Source organism: Pongo abelii, chromosome 12 (genome assembly GCF_028885655.2).
Source record: "Pongo abelii isolate AG06213 chromosome 12, NHGRI_mPonAbe1-v2.0_pri, whole genome shotgun sequence".
Taxonomy (NCBI): Eukaryota; Metazoa; Chordata; class Mammalia; order Primates; family Hominidae; genus Pongo; species Pongo abelii.
In genome coordinates, this window is record NC_071997.2 from 62,462,132 (window position 1) to 62,483,153 (window position 21,022).

Genomic DNA, 21,022 nt, shown 5'->3' on the forward strand with positions numbered 1-21,022 from the left:
AATTTTAAATGTTAGTTAAAGGGAATGCACATCTAACCTACGGGATTGACAGCAAAGTCTTTGTTGACCCAGGAAATTTTATTTTGAGCCAGGAAGTTAGATTTTTTTTTTAACCTTTGCCAGTCCTAGTTCATATAAAATTACCAGCCATTACAAATGTATTCTAGTTTAAGAGACAAGGTCTTACTCTGTTGCCCATGCTGGAGTATAGCAGGTACAATCATAGTTCACTGCAGCCTTGAACTCTTGGCCCAAGCAGTCCTCCGCCTCAGCCTACTGAATAGCTAGGACTATACCCAGCTAATTTTTATTATTTTTATATTTATGTATTTACTTTTTTGAGATGGAGTCTCACTCTGTCACCCAAGCTGGAGTGCGGTGGCGTGACCTTGGCTCACTGCAAACTCTGCCTCTCTGGTTCAAGAGATTCTCCTGCCTCAGCCTCCCGAGCAGCTGGGACGACAGGCACGTGCCACCACGCCCGGCTAATTTTTGTATTTTTAGTAGAGACAGGGTTTCACCATGTTGGCCAGGCTGGTCTCAAACTCCTGACCTCAGGTGATCCACCGTCCTCAGCCTCCCAAAGTGCTGGGGTTACAGGCGTGAGCCACTGCGTCCGGCTTCAGCTATTTTTAAAAAAAAATTTTTTGTTGAGATGGGGTCTTGCTATGCTGCCCAACCTGGTCTCAGAACTCCTGGCCTGAAGAGATCCTCCTGCCTTGGCCCCCCAAAGTGCTGAGATTACAGGCATGAGCCACCATGCCCAGCCTTTTATACTTTACAAATGAATGCACGCTGTTGAATAATTCTGCTCCATGATTAGATACAGTCTGACCACTAGTAAATAATGATTGATGCCCTTTGAGGATTTTTGCTCTTTGTACCCATGTACCTTAGACCTTGGGAAGAATTAAAACTCTCTGGTTGAGGAGAGTTTGTGTCATGCCCTTTTTTTAGAATTATTTTAATCCAGTAACATGATTGCGTCCATATTGGTTGAACATATTTCAGGAGATTGACAAGTCATCTATGCTTATCATTTTTACCCCTGGCTCTATTATTTTCTATTCTTTACACAGGTTCATCTTAAACAGTTTAACCATTACCAGTCCAATATTCTACATCAGCTATCAGAACTTTCTGCAACAGAAATATTCTATAGCTGTACTGTCCAATATGGTAGCCACCGGGTACATGAGTTACTGAGCACTTACAGTGTGGCTAGTGTGACTGAGGGAGTACATTTTAAATTTTTTTAAATTTTAATTAACTTACACTTAAGTGGCCACAGTGATCTTCAGTAACCCTATTTTTTAAATGTATTTTTTGAGATGGAGTCTTACTCTGTCACCCAGGCTGGAGTGCAATGGTATGATTTCGGCTCACTGCAACCTCTGCCTCCCAGATTCAAGCGATTCTCCTGCTTGAGCCTCCTGAGTAGCTGGGATTACAGGTGCCCGTCACTACGCCCAGCTAATTTTTGTATTTTTAGTAGAGACAAGGTTTCACCATGTTAGTCAGGCTGGTCTTGAACTCCTGACCGCAGGTGATCTGCCCACCTCGGCCTCCCAAAGTGCTGGGATTACAGGTGTGAGCCACACTGTGCCCAGCCCCCAGTAACCCTATTTTTGCATTTGATGTTGAAAATTGCTCACATATGATGGTAATCCTATTGAAAGACTTGAAATTAGATAAAATGTTAGCTGTGAAACACTTCATAAAAAAACAAAACAAAACAAAACAGGCCGGGTGGTGGCTCATGCCTGTGATCCCAGTACTTTGGGAGGCCAAGGCGGGCGGATCACGAGGTCAAGAGATCGAGACCTTCCTGGCCAACATGGTGAAACCCCGTCTCTACTAAAAATACAAAAATAAGCTGGGCGTGGTGGTGTGTGCCTGTAGTCCCAGCTACTCAGGAGGCTGAGGCAGAAGAATCGCTTGAACCCAGGAGGCGGAGGTTGCAGTGAGCCGAGATCGCGCCACTGCACTCCAGCCTGGCAACACAGCGAGACTCCGCCTTAAAAACAAAACAAAACAAAACAGTGACTACCACTGTTCTCCACACAGTTTTGCCTATCTTGCTAAGTTTCCATGCCAAACCATTTTTTTAAAGGAAAGGTATTCATATCCCTTCTTAATAACTTACTGTGAAACTCTAGGACATATTCTCTTAAAGACCTCTTCCTTACTAATAGACAAACACAAATCATTCTTAAAATATAAATATTGTTTTCTAGCTCTAGCATAAAAAAATAGTAGAGGCTGTAAGACAAAAGCTGACAAAACACAAAGCTTTCACAAACCATAGTTTATACAATACTTTAGCTTACACTATTAACACTTATTGAAAATATTTCTATTGAAAAGAACTCTGCAAACACATAAAAATATTTGGTAAGAAAACAAAAGCACATCTTTACTACCAGTGTGAATTACTAGCTGACAATTATCAACTTCTCAAATAAGAACATTAACCTACTTGTGATTGAAGAAAGAATTATCCTGTCTATGGATGACATAAGCAACTTGGCCAGGACAGAACCAATGGATGAAACCACATATAATTCCAATTTGGCCAGTTAACTTATGTAAGTGAAATGAAACAGTTAACTTTATTCATTAATATGCTCAAAACATTATCTTTACTTCCAAGATTTGCAAAAACTTAATTATCCAAATAATTTAAGTTTGGCATTTATATATTTTTCAATACACAAAGGGTAAGGAAAGTCTTATACAGGAATGAGACGCAAAGAAAACAACAGCTTCCCGTGAAAGAGACCTAATATAGTCAAATATAAAAATAAGTAATCTTTTTTTTTTTTTTTTGAGACGGAGTCTCACTCTGTCACCCAGGTTGGAGTGCAATGGCGCAATCTCCGCTAACTGCAACCTCTGCCTCCTGGGTTCAAGTGATTCTCCTGCCTCAGCCTCCTGAGTAGCTGAGATTACAGGCTTGTGCCACCATGCCCGGCTAACTTTTATTTTGTGTATTTAATAGAGATGGGGTTTACTCCTGACCTCAAATGATCTGCCTGCCTCGGCCTCCCAAAGTGCTGGGCTTACAGGTGTGAGCCACCACACCTGGCTGACGCCCAGCTGAAATGTAACCTCTTGATAACAGTCAAATCACTGTATTAGAAACATTTAAATTCCAGCTCTGAGGGTCAAGGGTGAGGCATTTAAAAGGTTCCTTTAAGTTAAATCAAATGGATGAATTTTAAAAGAACAAAAGCAATTTATGAACCTATGGGCATATCATTAAGAAAGAAAAAAATTATTAATAAATTCCAAAAGTTAAAAGGAGTTGGGAAAAAACCTAACTAAAAAGAAAAAATTTTGGTTTCAATTAAGGGGGGTTTTTTGGTCCATTTTATGTAAGAGCTTACTTACTCTTTTTCCAAATGGGCATTTATTATTTGCACAGATACATAAAAATGATTCCCATTTTAAAAACCGTAATAAAAATATACATTAACCACAGAAGTACTTACTCTAACTGGAAAGAAAATGAACATGGCTATTTTCAAAACAGTAATAAACACAAAAGGTCAACATACATAAATCATGACAAGTGTACATCTCATTTTTGACAAAAATAAGTTCCATTTTTACATTAATGCTTCATCATCAGGTTCCATATTAGATCCTCTGAACTTATTTACATTTACTATGAAATTTCTATTAGCATGTGTAACTCAAAGGCACTCAATTCAGAGGGTAAAAAGTCCTGAGCTTAAGCAGGAAACAAAGTTCCCAACTAAAATTTGAACATAAATAATTCTAAAGATCAGAGAATATTAAAATGTTTAAAACTATAATATCTGGTACATAAATAATTCAAAACCTAATAATAAAGGTGTACAGACTGTCAAAGAAAAGACCATATAAGGCAAGAAATATCCTTGGAATCAAACTGATTTTTCCCTCATTCAAGATCATTTGAAGGTGCGAAGCTAACTTTCACTGTTCTTAAACTCCTAGGAAGTCAAATTAAAAAAAATAGCAATAACAATGCTTAAGTTTTAAAAAAAGTTTATCAGCTTAGTCTCCAAAACCAGGAAGAAAATATTTAATGATTAAAAACAAGTATGAACTGGAAAGATATTAGACTAAAAGGAGGACTCATAATGAGCAGGTGAAAATGTTAAAGGAAAGCTTTAAATGCACCAACTGAAAAGAGCATTTCTAATTGGCCATCCAAATTATTCTTTTAGATTATTTTAGCCAAATAAAAAGAAATTTACAGATGGATAACTGAGGTCCACTAACATAAGGCAGAAACAAAGTTTAAGCTAAAAATTAAATCTATATTTTGTTGCAGATAAATGTGAGATTTACCTACAGCAATTTTCTATTGATGCTAAATTAAAAGCATGAGTTGACATCATTCTAACAGAAATGGTTTGACAGATATTTTCTTGGCTTTAAAATGTTCTTTCGCATATGCATAGAAATGCAATGAGGATAAGAATAATCTTCTGTATTGTCTGTACAGTTCGTAAGGCCTTTGTCATTGTTAGTCACCTTAGATGTGAATATCAGTAGGGCCATTAAATTAAAGCTGGCCTAAAAAGTTTTCAAAGTGCTACTGTTTCCAACTGATGAGATCTTCAGCTTTCTGGATTTTCTGGGTGACGATTATTTTCAATTCTTTTTTTCTGGTGATATATACAAGAAGTTACAGCAGATATATAAAGGGAAGATCAGAAGCCTGCTGTCCAAGTTCATCACCACTTGTTCCTATAAGACAGATTTGTAGATTTAATGACAATTAGATAGCAATATCTTAAAAATAAAAACAAAAAACCAAACTGTTGAACTGAGTGAACCAGAGGAGATAGTGTCCTGAGTCTGAGATCCATAACTCCACTCTCCAAACTCCCACCCATCAGCTGTGTGACCTTGTCAAATGCAGCTTCCTCACTGTAAGATGGGGACAATAAGAGTACCTGACTTACAGGAGGATTACGAGAGATAATGCACGGGGGGTTTCGCAAAGCCAGCTATCTATTAAGTACTCAATAATGGTAGTTATTTTCATTATTGCAAAAATTTCTATCAAATACATATTTTGTCAACAGATACAATGTCTAGAAATACATAAACTTCTCACTTGGCTTCAATTTTTTAAAAATTTTATTTCCTTTTACAAAATTAATTAATTATTTTTAAAAATGAGATAGGGTCTTTCTATATTTCCCAAGCTGGCCTTGAACTCCTGGGCTCAAGAGATCTTCCTGCCTCATCCTCCCACCTCAGCCTCCTGAGTAGCTGGGACTACAGGCAGGTGCCACTGTGCCCGGCTACTTGGCTTCAATTACTGATGGCCGTTGGGTACAGCAAATCACCCGGATGAAGGTCGGGAGTCATTATCATCACCAAAAAGCAGGGTTCCTACCATTGTTTAAGATTTCCCACTGTCCCTATGACAAACGTGTAATTTGTCTCCTGAAACATAAAATACATTATCATGGAAAAGCAATTTCAGGTTCAGTTACATCAACACACACAAGAATGCTCAGAACTCCCAGAGACAGGAGCTGACACTACACAAATATAACATCCCTGATGCTACAGATCTCTGTTTGGAACCTCATATATCCTTTACTAGAAGCATTTGGTAAATAGAATCAATCCTCAGAGTAAAAGAAGAAACACTAAAATGAGAATTCCTATGTTTTAAATGCCTGGGATACGCTCTCTGCAATAGTATGCATTAGTTACACTTTATTTATTTTGGATAAGATAATATTAAACACTGTTTAAATCCAAAGTTTTAATTTTTTACTGAGGCATGTATTCCTGCATGAAGAGGAAGTAAAACTAGAATATCTTTGTGACTGAAGCAGACTCACTGAACACAGCTTCTGTGTTGAGGCAACAAGAAGATAAATTTGAATAAAGAAGGTAGAGAGTACAAATGTCTCACACACACACACACACACAAACACACAATCTCTCTCTATACGAGGGAAAGTGGTATTATAAAAAGACATCAGTGAACAAAATCAGGGGAGGCCATCACCTAGACTGTGCTAACAAGTGTCACCAGAGAGGAATGATGCCAAAGCATGGTTGGTCTTCAGATGCTTGAGACATCCTGACCTAGTCAAAATTTATATCAATAATCTGGGTGAAGGCACATTTACCAAATTTGTTGAGGACAAATGCTTTGATGATAAAAAGCATTATATCAAATGCTTTGATGATAAAAAACATTTATTTATTCATATTATATCTGATGATAAAAATCAAGATTCTGTTCCATAACTAAAAGGCTCTGAGGAAGATTAGACTTCTAGTATTTGAATATAGTTAAGATTGAGGCAGGGAAGGGTAGGTTGAAGGGCCAACTCTGGAGAAAGAGGGAAGCCATGTGGATATCACTTGGCTGAATGGACACAACAATTTTTGAATATTAAATTGTATTAATCCCCACTCTCCATTCCCAAACAGGATAGGTCGCTCCGAGCTTCATCAAATCTGTTGTTTCACCTAAAGGTTCAATCTGCATCTACATTTGCATCGAAGTACCTTTATAGCAAAGTTCTATTTTCCTTATTCCACTGTGGATGGAAGCTGTGGAGCCTACATATCGCAGCAGCAGAGCAGCAGCATCTTCCTAGGTCCCCATTTCTACTTCCAGACAATTAGCTGTTCATCTCTACATACAGATCCCTGCTTCTTTGAGGTTTTTGCAACTTATTCTATACTATTCCTCTATTACTTCCCCCACATTCTATCTTATATGTCTAAATTCCAAGATCCATAAATACAACTCACTACTGAAAATCTTCACTCAGTTATAAAGTAACTCAAATTCAAACCCTCAACTATTGGCTACTATCTATCCCTTCCTTTCTTTCTGGGCCACCTCCACGTTTGCTCTTACAATTTGGCTTAAAAAAATAAATTTCTGGGTATTTGTTGTTGTTGGTAGTGTTTTTTGTTTGTCTGTTTTTGTTTTGAGACAGGGTCTGACTCTGTCACCCAGGCTGGAGTGCGGTGGCACGATCACGGCTCATTGCAGCCTCAGCCTCCCAGGCTCAAGTGATCCTCCTGCCTCAGCTTCCGAGTAGGTGGTACCACAGACACATGCCACCATGCCTGGCTAATTTTTTAATTTTTTGTATAGACAGGGTTTTGCTATGTTGCCAGGGCTGGTCTTGAACTCCTGGTCTTAAGCAATCCTCTTGCCTTGGTCTCCCAAAGTGCTGGGGTTACAGGCATGAGCTACCATGCCAAGCCTGCAATTTGGCTTCGATTCCCCATCCCAGCTTTTGAATGTCTCACAAGGTTACCTTTTTTGTCCATCTCTTAAATACCAGTGGTCCCTAGGGTTCTATCCTGTCATATTCTCTACACATTTCCTGTACATTATCTCATCCAATTATTATTTCTAGTTCAGGCATTACTTGTAAACTCCAAATCCATTTATTCACCAGCCTATCAAGTTTTCACCTTGATGCTCTCAAATTAAACATGCCCTAAACAGAATTCATCATCTCTTCACCATCACCAACACTGTCATGTTCATTTTCCTTCCTATAATTCAAATCTCAGGTAAAACCACTACTGTAAATTAAATTGCCCAAATCAGAAAACAATCTGACATTTCCTCATGCACACACACAATTAAGAATCAAATTCTCAATGCACCACTTTATTTCCAGAACCCATCAATATTTTCATCTTCATTGCTACATTCTTTAAGGTTCTCATCACTTTTAATCTGAATTATAGCTATATAATCATAAATTATTTTATTGCCATTATCATATCTTTAATCCTTCCTACACATTGCTGTCTGAGGGAACCTTCTATAGTGAAAATCCATTTAGCATGGTCTTATAAGATGGACAGTTACAAAATAAATATACAAAAATCACTAACTTTCTTACATTATCAAAAACTATTAGAACAAATGATTCATTTCATATTAGCAATTGAAATGTAAAATACTGGCTGGGTGCGGTGGCTCACACCTGTAACCCCAGCACTTTGAGAGCCTGAAGCGGGCGGATCACGAGGTCAGGAGATCGAGACCATCTTGGCCAACAGAGTGAAACCCTGTCTCTACTAAAATACAAAAAAGCTGGGCGTGGTGGCATGTGCCTATAATCCCAGCTACTTGGGAGGCTGAGGCAGGGGAATCGCTTGAACCCGGGAGGTGGAAGTTGCAGTGAGCTGAGATCACGCCACTGCACTCCAGCCTGGCGACAGAACAAGACTCCGTTTCAAAAAAAAAAAAAAAAAAAAAAAAAAGAAATGTAAAATACTAAGCGTTATACTTCCAGGAAATATAAAGGAAGAATATGGGAAAAACTACAAATTTTAGAGACAGACATAAGAGAAGACCTAAATAAATGTAGAAGATACCATATTCCAGAAAGGAAGACATCAATGGTCCACAAACTACTCTACATATTTAATCATATAAATTAAAATCCCCATAGGAATTTTTGAAAGGAAACTTGATAAAATGATTCTACATCCCATACAGGAGAATAATCATGCACAAAGAACTGAGAGATTTTTGAAAAAAAGAAAAACAAAGGTGGTTTTGCATAACTAAATATTAAAATGCATTTTAAAGTTAGCCTAATTAAAACAATGCCTTGTCTTCATAACAAAGAAATCAATAAAACAAAAAGTCCAGAAATGAAAGCAAGTTTATAAGTATTTCATGTACAATAAGGCATTTCAAATACATTGATACATTCAGTACATTTCAGATGTATCGTCAAATACTCCAAAGTAAAAAATTAAGCCACAAAAAGAACAGAAAAATATATAGATGACTATTTATATAATCCTAGTAAGATGGGGGCCTAAGGATCACACCAAAAAAGAAATCATAAAAGAAAAAGATAGATTGTTTTGAAGGTTGAAAAGACAAATGACAAAAATATAAAAACTGTTTGGGCATGGTGGCTCATGCCTGTAATCCCAGCACTTTGGGAGGCCAAGGCAGGTTGATCACTTGAGCCTAGGAATTCCAGACAAGCCCAGGCAACGTGGCAAAACCTCGTCTCTATTAAAAAAACACAAAAAAGTTAGCTGGGCATGGTGGTGTGAGCCTGTAGTCTCAGCTACTTGTGAGGCTGAGGTGCGTGGAAAGGTTGGGCCCAGGAGGTAGAGGCTGCAGTGAGCCAAGATTGTACCACTGCACTCCAGCCTGAGCGACAGAGTGACAACCTGTCTCGGGAAAAAAAAAAAAAGGTAAGAACTATAGAGTATCACAAATGTATTTTTAATATATAAAAGCTGTTAAAAATTAGCAAGAAAAAAATGAACATTTTAATAAAAAATTAAACAGGAACAATATAAGCTGTCAGTTTACATGAGATGATAAGTTCAATAAGCATAAAAAAACCCAACAATACAGTAACCAAAGAAATGAAAACTGAAAATTAAGGGCCAGGCACGGTGGCTCACACCTGTAATCCCAGCACTTTGGGAGGCCAAGGCAGGTGGATTACTTGAGGCGAGAAGCTCAAGACCAGCCTGGCTAACATGGTGAAACCCTGTCTCTACTAAAAATTAGTGCACTCCAGCCTGGGCGACAGAGCAAGACTCTGTCTCAAAACAAACAAACAAACAAAAAGAAATGAAAATTAAAACAAATATTTGTTTTCACATTTACTACGCTGGGATAGAGATGAAAAAGAATAAGACACAATATTGGGTACTGCTGCCAGGGGGAAGTATAAATTGGACAGTAGCTTTGGAGGGCAATTTGGCCATTAGAAAATTGTATGCACCATGCAACAAGAATTCTACTTCTTGGAATTTATGCTTTAAAAATATCATAAAAATGGACAAAGATATATGTATATTTCCTATAGTAATGAAAAAAATGAGAAACAACTTTATCCAATAAAGAGGAATTATCTAAGTTATGGTATAGCCAAAACAACTAATATTATGGCGTTCACATAAAAATGATGCTGTGAATATATATTTATTAACAAAAAAAGCTATGGATAACAAAGTGAAAAAAAAAAAAAAAAGCGGGTTACAATTACTACCTCACTGTCTGATGCACCTAGGCTCACCTGGCCTTGGGCTCTGAAAGAGGACCAAGCCTTTCTTCTACTGGGCCCAGGCCAGGTGACCCCATTTTGCCTCTCCCCCAGGCCTGACCACTATGCGACCAACAAGTTCTCCCAGGCCACTGACTTGGCGATGAAGAAGACAGAGGACAACAACACACTTGTGTTCATTGTGGATGTCGAGGTCAAAAAGCATAGATCAAACAGGCTGTGGAGGAGCTCTATGACACCAACGTGGCCAAGATCAACACCGTGATCAGGGCTGATGGAGAGAAGAAAGCCCATGTTCAGCTGGCTCCTGAGCATGCTGCTTTTAGATGTTGCCAAAAAATTGGGCTCATTTAAGTTGAATCCAGCTGGCAAATTCTAAATATATATGTTTTTCACCATTAAAAAAAAAGGTTACAAAATAGCTAACCTACTGTGATCCAATTTTGCAAAAAAGATACAGGTGAAGGAGAAACTCAGCAATGTATCTGAGTGGTACATGTATGACTGTTGTTTCAGCTGACTTATATTTTCTATTTTTTCTACAACATCTATAGCCTATATAAAACACAGAGACAACTCCCAAAGTAAATCTCCCAAACTCCATCCACAGCCCTCATCCCCTGGCTCTAGTTATACTGAACTCTTCCAACCATCTTTCAGTTCCTTGAATGACCTGTGTATTCCCTTGCTTCCATCTTACTCACCATTTGAGGCTTGGTTCAGGTATGCATTCACTTTAACACTTTTCCAGGAGAGGATGTTTTCCCTGAGCTGTCTTTCTTTCTCCTCCTCCTCCAATAACCACCCCCAACCACGGCAACTGCTCAGTTACAGGTTAGAGTCTTCTCCCTCAAGGTTGCACACTCTGAGCTAATTCTATCATGCTACTTACACTAGGCTATATTAACACAAGCCTGTCTTTATTTCTTCTACTTCTAGCTGAGAACTAAGCACATGGTGGGGACACAAATGTTTGCTGAAGGAACATTGGAATACAACTATTATCTTGGCCTGGTGCTTTTTTAGGTCTCTGGCTGGGTTTGAGCCATGACGGTATTTTTCATGAAGTTTCAGGTAGAAGATAATGATAGTCATTGTCTATTCAGCTGCAAAGGTTACAAGAAGGACCAACAGAGAATTCTGATGGAGGCAGATTTGGACTTTCTCATTATATACCTGCCTTGAAATGGACATTCCTACATATTACCTTTCATGTAAGATGGGGGTCAGTTAGAGTTTCAACAATGGGTGGATGACCCTCTGTAAGAATGCTGTTAAAAGAAGTTCTCATATAGGGCATGTGAGGTTACAATGATCACTTCCAGGGTTACCTGCAATGCTAAGGATGTTCTACGATAGTCTCTTCAGTCTGAGGAAAACTACTAACTTCTCATAATTTATGTAAACTGTAACAGGCTTTGAATCCTTTAATAAAACATTATGCCCTTTGGAATGATGATTACTTTTAATAGAAATAAACTTCCTCAATATTTTAACAGCTTTCAATTTTACTTTTAAAAATGGTCTACTTTCTCATCATGACACTTTGAAACTTCTCCATGTGAGTGATGTATGAATAAATAAATGGCTTTGGAGATAATCTGGGAACATTGCAGAGTTTGCCATCTTATGAACCTAATGGGCTAGAGAATAATGCTCTTATGATATTCGGAGCTACAGAGACACACAGGATTGTCTTTAAGATGCCTGCTGTGAATGTATAAATAAATGCACTATGTACACAATGGATAAAGCACTTAAGATTCCTAAAATTTTAGGAATGAATTTTAGTGCTGCTGATATTCAGGATAAATGATTATTTCCTTATAATCAGTGTTTCCCTGCCCCTCAAACAGTGTTTTCTTTTTTTCTCCTAATTATGCTTCCATTGGGATGGGGTCAATTATGCATAAGTGAATGTGGTACTTTCATCTTTACCTTCAAAAGACTTTTAAACCAACTTTTAGGCCAAAATGCCATCACTTTAATGTTAATTCTACTTAAGAATTTTCAAAAGAGGATTCAAAAGACAAATATTATGATGACATACCAGAAGATAATCGAACATACCTGATCCTTTTCAAGTGTAAGTATTTGATAGCCAGTTGTTCTACTACATATTAGTTTTCCACTACTATCAAAAGAAGCCAAACGTAATCTAGGATTAAAAAAAAATAATAAAAAATAAACACAAGATTTTTAAACCACAGATTAAACAAGCTCTTCCTCACTTTCGTATTTACTTTTTCCTCTGTTTTTTTTTTTTTTTGCTAAAAGACTTTTAGGAAGTCTTTTCAAACTGTAATCTGACTGCATTCAGTGACAAGCCTGTGCTATTATACATATCTGGCCAAGAGAAATAATTTATAAATGTTTTTATTGTGGTAAAATATACGTAACATTTATCATTTTAACCATTTTAAAGTATATAGTTCTGTGGCATTAAATATATTTCCACACTGTTCTGCACCCATCTCTAGAATATTTTAATTTTCCCTCACTGAAGCTCCTTACCCATTAAACACTAACTCCCCACTTTCCCTTCCCTCAGGCCCTGGCAACCACCAGTGTATCCTCTGTACCTATGAATTTGTCTACTCTAGGTACTTCATATGAGTGGAATCTTACAATATTTGTGCTTTTGTGAGTGGCTTATTCCACTTGGCATGTCCTCCAGGTTCATCCATGTTTAGCATGTATCAGAATTTCCTTCCTTTTCAAGGCTAAATAATGTTCTATTTTATGTATATACCACATTTTGTTTCTCTAGCATCTGTCAGTGAACATGTGGGTTGCTTCCACCTTTTGGCTATTGTGAATAATGCTGTTATGAACATAAGTATACAAAAATATCTGTTTAAGTCCCTATTTTCAATTCTGCTGGTCTATAGAAGAGAAATTGCTGGATCATATGGTAATTCTGTTTAATTTTTTTGAGGAAGTGTTATACCATGCTCCATAGTGGCTGTGCCATTTTACATGGCCACGAGCAGTGCACAAGGGTTCTAAATACTCCACATCCTTGCCAACACCTGCTACTTTTGTTGTTTTTTTTTCTATTCTGTTTTTACTAATTGCTATCCTAATAGGTGTGAAGTGATAGCTCATTGTGATTTTGGTTTGATTTCCCTAATTAGTAATGTTGAACATCTTTTCATGTGTTTATTAGCCATTTATATATCTTCTTTGGAGAAATATTTATGCAAGTCTTTGGCCCATTTTTGAGTTGAGTTGAGTTTTCTTTTTAAATTATAGAGTTGTAGCAGTTTTCTATATACTGTGGGTATTAATGTCTTATCAAATGTATGGTTACAAATTATCTGCTCTCATTCCATGGGTTGCCTTTTCACTGTCTTGACACTGTCCTCTGATACACAAGTTTGTGATTCTGATGAAGTCCAATTTTATCTATTGCTTCTTTTGTTGCCTGTGCTTGGGTGTCTTATGGAAGAAATCACTGCCAAATCAATTGTTATGAAGCTTTTCCCCTATGTTTTCTTCCAAGAGTTTCATAGTTGTAGTTCTTATGCTTAGAACTTTGATCCATTTTAAGATAATTTTTGTATTTGGTGTAAGGTAAGTATAAATATATGACTTTTAAATCATATGTTCATTAAGATATTGTCCAATTTGTCAGCTTCTGGTATCCTCTCACAAAAAGATTGCCAGCAACTACTGGGCAAAGTTTAACATATTAAATCCTTTAAAAAGTTAAGGATAATATGTGTTTTCCTGGACACATACCTTGCTACATATTTCAACAGTCTGGACCTTTTATTTGCTAGGAATAGCAACAAGGCAACGACTTCAAGGCTGATATTCCCTGCTGGTATATATTCCAGCCTATTCATTCTCCCTGACATACTAGATCTTATGATTCTGATTACTAACAATACATTTCACAGGAATGGAGCCTCGTCATTTCCTACCACTTCCACTTATACTATAGCTTACCGAAGTTCTACTAATGTTGGTGTAAATTATCAAGGTTTCATTTCTTATATTTTCTTTGGAGTGAGGAGGAGTGGGGTGGGGAAATCTCATCCTACCTAAACGCTATGCTCCTTCGAGGCTGTAAACTGACAGATCCGCTACATGGCTGATTCAGTGTATTGCGTTTGAAAATGATGTACCGATTGGTGTAAGTTACAAGTAGGTCGAAGCCGAAGTTAAAACCCGTCCAACGCCAGCAGTACTAAAAAATACAAGAGAGAAGACTTATTTCAGTTTATCATATTAGCAAGTCAAAAATAAAAAATTCAAAATGTCTTTTTGTCTCTAACTCATTCCAAGTATTTCCCTCTTGGGTGGTCGACTTTCTGTCAGTGACTTTTTCTTAAGGCTTACCACCCAAAACTATTTATCTAAGCCAGAAAAGCTGCCCTTATGATCATAATTCTCTAAGCTACTTTCCTCTTCATGATCAGTTTCCTTATCTCTCCATACTGCAATACTACCATAAATAACAAGGCTTTTTTTTTTTTTTTTTTTTTTTTGAGACAGAGTCTCATTCTGTCACTCAGGCTGGAGTGCAGTGCCATGATCTTGGCTCACTGCAACCTCCACCTCCCGGGTTCGTGATTCTCCTGCCTCAGCCTCCCAAGTAGCTGGGACTACACGTCCCTGCCACCACGCCCGGATAATTTTTTTTTTTTTTTGAGACAAAGGTTTGCTCCAGTTGCCCGGGTTGGAGTGCAATGGCATGATCTCGGCTCACCACAACCTCCACCTCCTGGGTTCAAGCGATTCTCCTGCCTCAGCCTCCTGAGTAGCTGGGATTACAGGCATGCGCCACCAAGCCCGGCTAATTTTGTATTTTTAGTAGAGACGGGGTTTCTCCATGTTGGTCAGGCTTGTCTCGAACTCCTGACCTCAGGTGATCCGCCCGCCTTGGCCTCCCAAAGTGCTGGGACTACAAGCGTAAGCCACCGTGCCTGGCTTTTTTTTTTTTTTGTATTTTTAGTAGAGACGGGGTTTCACTATGTTGGCCAGGCTGGTCTTGAACTCCTGACCTTGTGATCCACCTGCCTCGGCCTCCCAAAGCACTGAGATTACAGGTGTGAGCCACTGCACCCAGCAATAATAAGGCTTTTCACTGCAACTCTAAGTGGGTATATAGCTTAGAGCACTAAGAGTCTCTAGAGCACTAAGGTAATTAAGAGCCCATTAAAATCCACCTTGCTTTAAAAACACTCTTAAGGGCTGGGCGTGGTGGCTCACGCCTGTAATCCCAGCACTTTGGGAGGCCGAGGCGGGTGGATCACATGAGGTCTGAGGTTCAAAAACAGCCTGGCCAACATGGCGAAACCCCATCTCTACTAAAAATACAAAAAAAAATTAAAAAAAAAATAAAATAAAATACTCTAACTCAAATAACACACAACTGGGTTATTTAAATATTATCATGAGGTTCACGAGTTTGTTTATTCTATCAGCGAACAGTTAATGTGAGAGTATCAGATAAGGTAGTGTGATACAGAGAAGTAGTTAGGGCTTCAAGTGTTTGGCTGACACCCTGAATTGCAATTCAGTATTTAACTGATATTTATTGAGCACATATTATATGCCAGGCACTCCTCTAAGCAATGGAATCATAGCAGTAAATAACATACAGTTTCTGCCCTAGTAGAGGTGATAACTGTAAGGGCAAAGCTTTTTTTTTTTTTTTTTTTTAAGAGACAGGGTCTCGTTATATTGCCCAGGCTGAACTCTAACTCCTGGGTTCAAGCAATTTTTCCACCTAAGCCTCCCAAGTAGCTGGAATTGCAGGTGCATACCACTGTGCCTGGCTGGAGCAAAGGTTTTGAATAGGTGAGCATGGATAGAGTCCAGTACAAAGAGAGGGAATGGACTAAGATAGAAGTAGGCAGTTCATTTTTCTAATAAGAGGAAAAGCATAGCACATAGCTACAGATGCAGGTAGACTGGCAGAACTACTGGTAAGATGATGTACAGATTCTTTTCATTGCAGTAGGCAGCAAGGCCATCAGATAAGAATAAGGGTGGGAGCATTGCCCTTTTAAGGAGAGAAGGTATGAGTTACCTCAGCTAATGGGAGGATCAATTCACTAGGAAAATGCAGACAGATCATGATGCAGCACTAACCTACTTGAAGTTCATGGTTACCACATTCAAGTGGAACCCAATGGGGTATGGTGTTTGTCTTTAATCACATTCATCTGTCTGGATACAGGCATGGAATGCAACCCTTGACAAGAGTTGGGGTTTAGCCAGGTGAGTTTAACATGTCAATGAGGAAAAAGAAAACTTAAAAAGAGTATAAGCAAGGGACCAATTTTAAGATGGAACATAAAATATAAGTCAAGCAAAGAAAGAAGTAGAAATGTGATCAGAAAGGTGATAGGGAAAGGTTGTAAAAACAATGTATTGTATATCCAAAATGGAGTTAAAAAATTGTTGGAGTCCAGGTGCTAGAGAGAATGAGCTAGAAAGATGAGGTGGGGTCTGAAAACGGGATGCCTGAAATGGAGATTTTGAAGGTGGTGTAGTAATTAATAATGCAAAAATTGAGGGTATGCTCATGGGAATGGATGCCTGAGGTAGGGTGGAGCACAAGAGCATGGGGGAAGGAATGTCAGAGAATAGAGATATTGAAATCATCAAGACCGAGAAGAAGAGTAGTGGTAAAGAAAGGTAGTGAGGGCTGGACGTGGTGGCTCATGCCTATAATCTCAACAATTTGGAAGGCCAAGGTAGGAGGACCACTTGAGCCCAGGAGTTTGAGAACAGCCTGGGCAACATAGTGAGACCTCGTCTCTACAAAAAATTTTAAAAAATTAGCCAGGTTGGTGGTGCATTCTTGTAGTCCCAGCTACTTGGGAGGCTCAGGTGGGAGGATCACTTGAGCCCAGGAAGTCAAGGCTTCAGTCATGAAGTCATGATCAGATCATGAGTCATGATCATGCCACTGCACTCCAGCCTGGGCAACAGAGTGAGACCCTGTCTCAAAAAAAAAAAAAAAAAAAAAAGAAAGAAAAGAAAAGAAAGGCAGTGAACTCAGTGAATTATGGCCACAATAAGGGTAGTAGGTGGTATAGTAGGAGGATTTGCTTCAAAGTAACAAGAAGATCTAAAAGCAGCAACAAGGAAGAATGAGAACTAAAGAAAACTATTCTTTTATACTCTGAACATTTATCATAATATAAAGGCAAACATAGGCTGGGTGTGGTGGCTCATGCCTATAATTCCAGCACTTTGGGAGGCTAAGGCAGGAAGATCTCTTGAGCCCAGGAATTCGAGACCAGCCTGGGCAACAAAGGGAGACCCCCATCTCTACAAAAAGTAAAAAATAAAATTAGCTGGCTTTGGTGGCACGTGTCTGTAGTCTCAGCTACTCCAGAGACTGTTGCTTTTAGTCCAGAGCATTGAGGCTGCAGTGAGCGACGATCGTGCCACTGCACTCCAGCCTGGGCGACACAGTGAGACACTGTCAATCAGTCAATCAATGTGAACGTAAAACAATCAACTTTTAAAAATTAAAAATAAATAAAGTCAAAATGAGGAAAAGTTTGAGAGAGAAATAACCAAATGGGTATCTATATAAGGTTGATTTTTTTTGAAAAACAAAAATTATGATTAGTTAGGGGGAATATTTAAAAAGGTAGTCCATGTCTCATTAGTGGATTGTAAAATCAATTTAATAAGATACAATCAGTTTTTTTTTTTTTTTTTTTTGAGATGGAGACTCGCTCTGTCACCAGGCTGGAGTGCAGTGTCGCGATCTTGACTCACTGCAATGTCTGCCTTACGAATTCAAGCAACCTCCTGCCTCAGCCTTCTGAGTAGCTGGGACTACAGGCATGCACCACCATGCCCAGCTAATTTTTGTATTTTTAGTAGAGACAGCGTTTCACCATGTTGGCCAGGATGGTCTTGATCTCTTGACCTCATGATCTGCCTGCCTCAGTCTCCCAAAGTGCTGGAATTACAGGCGTGAGCTGCCGTGCCCAGCCACAATCAGTTTTTTAAAAAAAATATTAAATAGAAGGCTGGGCATGGTGGCTCATGCTTACAATCCCAGCTATTTGGGAGGCTGGGATGGGAGGAGCGCTTGAGCCTGGGAGTTAAAGGCTGCAGTGAGCTGTGGTCACACCACTGCACTCCAGGTTGGGTGACAGAGGGAGAGCCTGTCTCTAACAAATAACATAAAATAAAAGTATTAAATAGAAAAAAGAATTTCTGGATACCCAGGGGTAAGTATTGTTTTGTTTTTAAATACTTTTCTTTCACTTATATACATTTATATTGGGTGGTAATGAAAAAATATCTTTTTTTTTTTTTTTTTTTTGAGATGGAGTCTTACTTTGTCGCCCAGGCTGGAGTGCAGTGGCGTGATCTCGGCTTACTGCAACCTCTGCCTCCCGAATTCAGGTGATTCTCGTGCCTCAGCCTCCCTGGTAGCTGGGTTTACAGGCATGCACCACCATGCCTGGCTAACTTCTGTATTTTTAGTAAGACGGGGTTTCACCATGTTGGCCAGGCTGGTCTTGAACTCCTGGCCTCAAGTGATCCGCCCATCTCGGCCTTCCAAAGTGCTGGGATTATAGGCGTGAGCCACTGCACCTGGCCGAGAAAAGGTAATTCCTAATGTGGGTAACAATCAATGGATTTGAATGTCTTTGATTTAGGACAACCGTAACACAGAATCACTTTTAAGACTATGTAACAGATGCCTCACAATTTCTTCTTCATCTTAATTTCTGGATTGCTAAGGGACCCTCTTCTTGTATGTCTTATCTGAACTCAAAATTTAAGTTCAGCATTCTCATACAAGGCCAAAATCAATCACTACTGAGTGTGGTGGCTATAACTCCTTTCCCAGCAGATCATGCTACAGAAAGTGTATCAAACAAGCTCTTCTGAGGTATGACAGGTGTCGTGATTATTACTTACAGGTGCAGGATGTGCTGATAATACAATTTGTATGAGAATATTAACAGTCACAACCCATACTTACTTCACCATCTTTGGCAAGCTTTCTACCACACCTCATGCTATTTCCCTCTAGTTCTTCTTTATTGATTTCTTGAGGCCTAAAAATATACATAAAACATGAACTTTCATAGAAAATATGCAACTAATAATTAAAAAATAACTATGAGTTAAGAACAGAAAATCTTGCTACCAGATTTAAAAATAAGTTTTTGTGGTACAGATAAAAATAAGAAAGTGTTGATTAAATTTAGTCCATTACCTTTGCTAGATAAAAAAGATTTAATATCTTCTATGTTTCACTTATTGCCCTGACTTCTGGACTACTTTTATTAGGGCTCAGCCAAACCAGATAAGAGGAAAAAAAAAACCTGAAAAATTCTATCTGCCAAAAAAAAAAAGTAAAAGTCTAACTACTAAGTAAAATAAGCTAAAATCTATTATTTCTGTAAATAAGATGTGACTTGATATCACCTACCACTTAATATTACTTGTTTCACATGCAAACCATTTTTCATGTAGTATAACTATGCAAAATCAATATTTAATAGAAAATGGCTGTATAATTTTATCAGTTAAGTCTTTATTTGGTTCCCTAGTTTAAACACCTTAATCAACTAAGAGAAATACTGTTATCTAAAGTTGTAATAAATATGGTATTATAATTAGCATCATTATTCCAAATGATAATAGTAATACAATACATTCATTCATATATTCATTCACTACATGAAATGCCTAGAAATTGGGTACAATAATAGCATATATAATACATAACAAAATAATGAAACAAATACAATAAATAAATAAGTGTAAATAAGACTAATAAAACATGTCTTTGACATCCAAGAGCTCAGTTTAGTAGGGGAACTAGACATAAGTAATAATTATACTACAGTTAATTATAATAATATTAATAATTTGTGGTTTGTGATGTTAAGCGCATGAAGAAGGTACAGATTTATTGCCCAGGGTTAGAGGGGGATCATTAGAGAGTAAATACTATTTGTGCCTGAGTGGAAGCTTGTTGGGTGGGGTGGAGGTGAGGGGTGAATTCTATGGAGGGGTAAGAGTATTCCAGGCAGAAGAAATAGTGGATAAAAAGGAACTGGAGCATAACAGAAAACCAAAATGTAAAGGAATTTAATGCAGCTGCAGCATATGAACATAAGAATTTAGTGCACATTTAGTGCAGATGAACATGAAAGGAGATGAAGCTAAAGGCATCTGGGATAGAATGCTGACAGTCCCCACAGATCATGCTAATAAGTTTCAACTGCTCTTGTAGGTAACAAGTTCCCAAGCATTTATTCTGTAACTTTTCAACTTTTTGTTATGAAAAACTGCAAACATATGAAGGCAGAGAAAATAGTATGAGCCAAATTTTCTTACCATCTAGCTTCAATAATCTTGAACAGCAATACTATAATCCCTTAACTGTCATCAAATATCCCTGGACATATTTAAGTAGAGAAGTGACACAGTTTTATTTCTGTTTTAGAAAGATAACCCTCTTGGCAACATGGACAAGAGTTTTATGAGGAGAACCCCAGAGGGAGATTTGACACCAGATTATAACCTAGCATCCAGGGAATATAGTGTCTTCCTCACTTTAGCAGTCCTGCAGCAGTGAGCAGATGCCTGGTATCTGCTGAACAGAACATTTCCTAAGCGGGGATATAATCATATACAGTTGACCCTTGAACAACAGGTTTGAACTGCTTGGGTCCATTTATACAGATTTTTCTCAACCAAAATCAGATCAAAAATGCAGTATTTTTGGGATGTCAAATCTGTGTATATGGAGAGCCAACTTTTTGTATATGTGGGTTTTGCAGGGCCAACTAACTGCGGGACTAGAGTATGTGCGGATTTTGGTATAAGCAGGGGTCCTGAAACCAATTCCCCCAAAATGACTGTATTTCTTAAGGCAGAAAACTAAAGACTTATTCCAGTGCAGTATCTTAGATGAGACTCTGTACTACCCTCAATAAGGACATGGGGTGAGGAAAATCGTGAAC

The 21,022-nt window shown here is 38.2% G+C and overlaps 1 protein-coding gene across 2 annotated transcripts in view; it reads right to left on the reverse strand.

The window, feature by feature from the left end:
* Positions 1–2,293: 2,293 nt before the first annotated feature.
* Positions 2,294–21,022, reverse strand: part of GMCL1 (germ cell-less 1, spermatogenesis associated) — a 54,491-nt gene continuing 35,762 nt past the window's right edge. For both annotated transcript variants that reach the window (XM_054548105.2, XM_002811934.5), the window contains 4 exons: positions 19,027–19,102; positions 14,099–14,244; positions 12,120–12,207; positions 2,294–4,743 (listed from right to left, as the gene is read on the reverse strand). In XM_054548105.2, coding sequence (XP_054404080.1) covers positions 4,648–4,743; positions 12,120–12,207; positions 14,099–14,244; positions 19,027–19,102 — 406 coding nt within the window. In that variant the 3' untranslated portion in view covers positions 2,294–4,647. The remainder of the gene's footprint in view (positions 4,744–12,119; positions 12,208–14,098; positions 14,245–19,026; positions 19,103–21,022) is intronic.